Raw genomic sequence first — 992 nt, forward strand, 5'->3', positions numbered from 1 at the left:
GATGTTTTACATTTTCATAAAGCACTTCTCTTCAAAATTATACCTGATAAAATATTTTAATACAGCAGGAGTGTTTAGTGATTACCAGCTAATAAATACGAATATGACCAACTTATAATCAAACTTCACAATTGAGAAAACTGGCTTTTTACATTTTTTTTTACCTAGTTTTATATATATATTTTTTTTTTCTCATTTCTCACATCCTGAAGATTTCTAAACTAGAGCGCAGCAGGATCTTCTCTGCTCGTCTTTACTGGATTCTCATAATCACTGTTTTATTTGTTAATTCTGAGGATTTGGGTTTAAAACCCTGAGTTAATATTCTTACTTGTATAGCGAAGCAAAGATGGAATAATAAAGTTATAAGTGAGTGGACCTATGTCGGCCAAATGTGGGTCTTTACAAAAACATCTCGCACGCTAACACCCTCTGTTCATCTCCAAAGACGGGTACTTCTAAGGGTTACCATAATGTGTTTTTTTTCCCCCACTTTGTGATAAATTTATTGCCTCAGAACTTTGCTTCTCGTGTTGTTGCCAAAGAAAGTTGTCCATAAATTGCATGAAAGCAGTTATTGCCGTTACAAGACAGCCCATTGTTTGAAAGTGTGAACTACATTATGGGTGTTAATCCAAGGTAAAATATCAAAATACAACTTTCTATAAAAACCATGAGTTGCTTTTTATTGCCAGTTTTTATCTGATTTTACTGGATGGATTGCTTATTTGTATTGTTAAAAGAATTAAAAAAAAAAAAACTGCCTCATCCTCCGCTCTCCTCTTCCTGACAGGGAAGCGCAGTCTGGAGCGACAGCTGGGGGATTTGAGGCTGGCCAGGGTTCGTCAGGCCTCAAACCCCAGGACCCCCGTGGACTTCTTGGCCATCCGAATGTAATCCGCAGCAGGAACTTTTTCACCCTGTGAAGCAGTCCCAGCAGGAACCTACTGACCCCGCATGCGCTTTTGTGTTTTTTTTTTTTTTGTGTGTGT

At 37.7% G+C, this 992-nt stretch overlaps 1 protein-coding gene across 1 annotated transcript in view; it reads left to right on the forward strand.

Moving 5' to 3' along the window:
* The window catches only part of tert (telomerase reverse transcriptase), a 16,191-nt gene extending 15,205 nt beyond the window's left edge, over positions 1–986 (forward strand). The window contains exon 16 of the mRNA XM_015056445.1: positions 794–986. Within this exon, the coding sequence (XP_014911931.1) occupies positions 794–897 (104 nt within the window). The 3' untranslated portion in view covers positions 898–986. The remainder of the gene's footprint in view (positions 1–793) is intronic.
* The last annotated feature ends 6 nt before the right edge of the window (positions 987–992 follow it).

Source organism: Poecilia latipinna, unplaced genomic scaffold, assembly GCF_001443285.1.
Source record: "Poecilia latipinna isolate Pla-1442-1.1 unplaced genomic scaffold, P_latipinna-1.0 Scaffold1384, whole genome shotgun sequence".
NCBI classification, from domain to species: domain Eukaryota; kingdom Metazoa; phylum Chordata; class Actinopteri; order Cyprinodontiformes; family Poeciliidae; genus Poecilia; species Poecilia latipinna.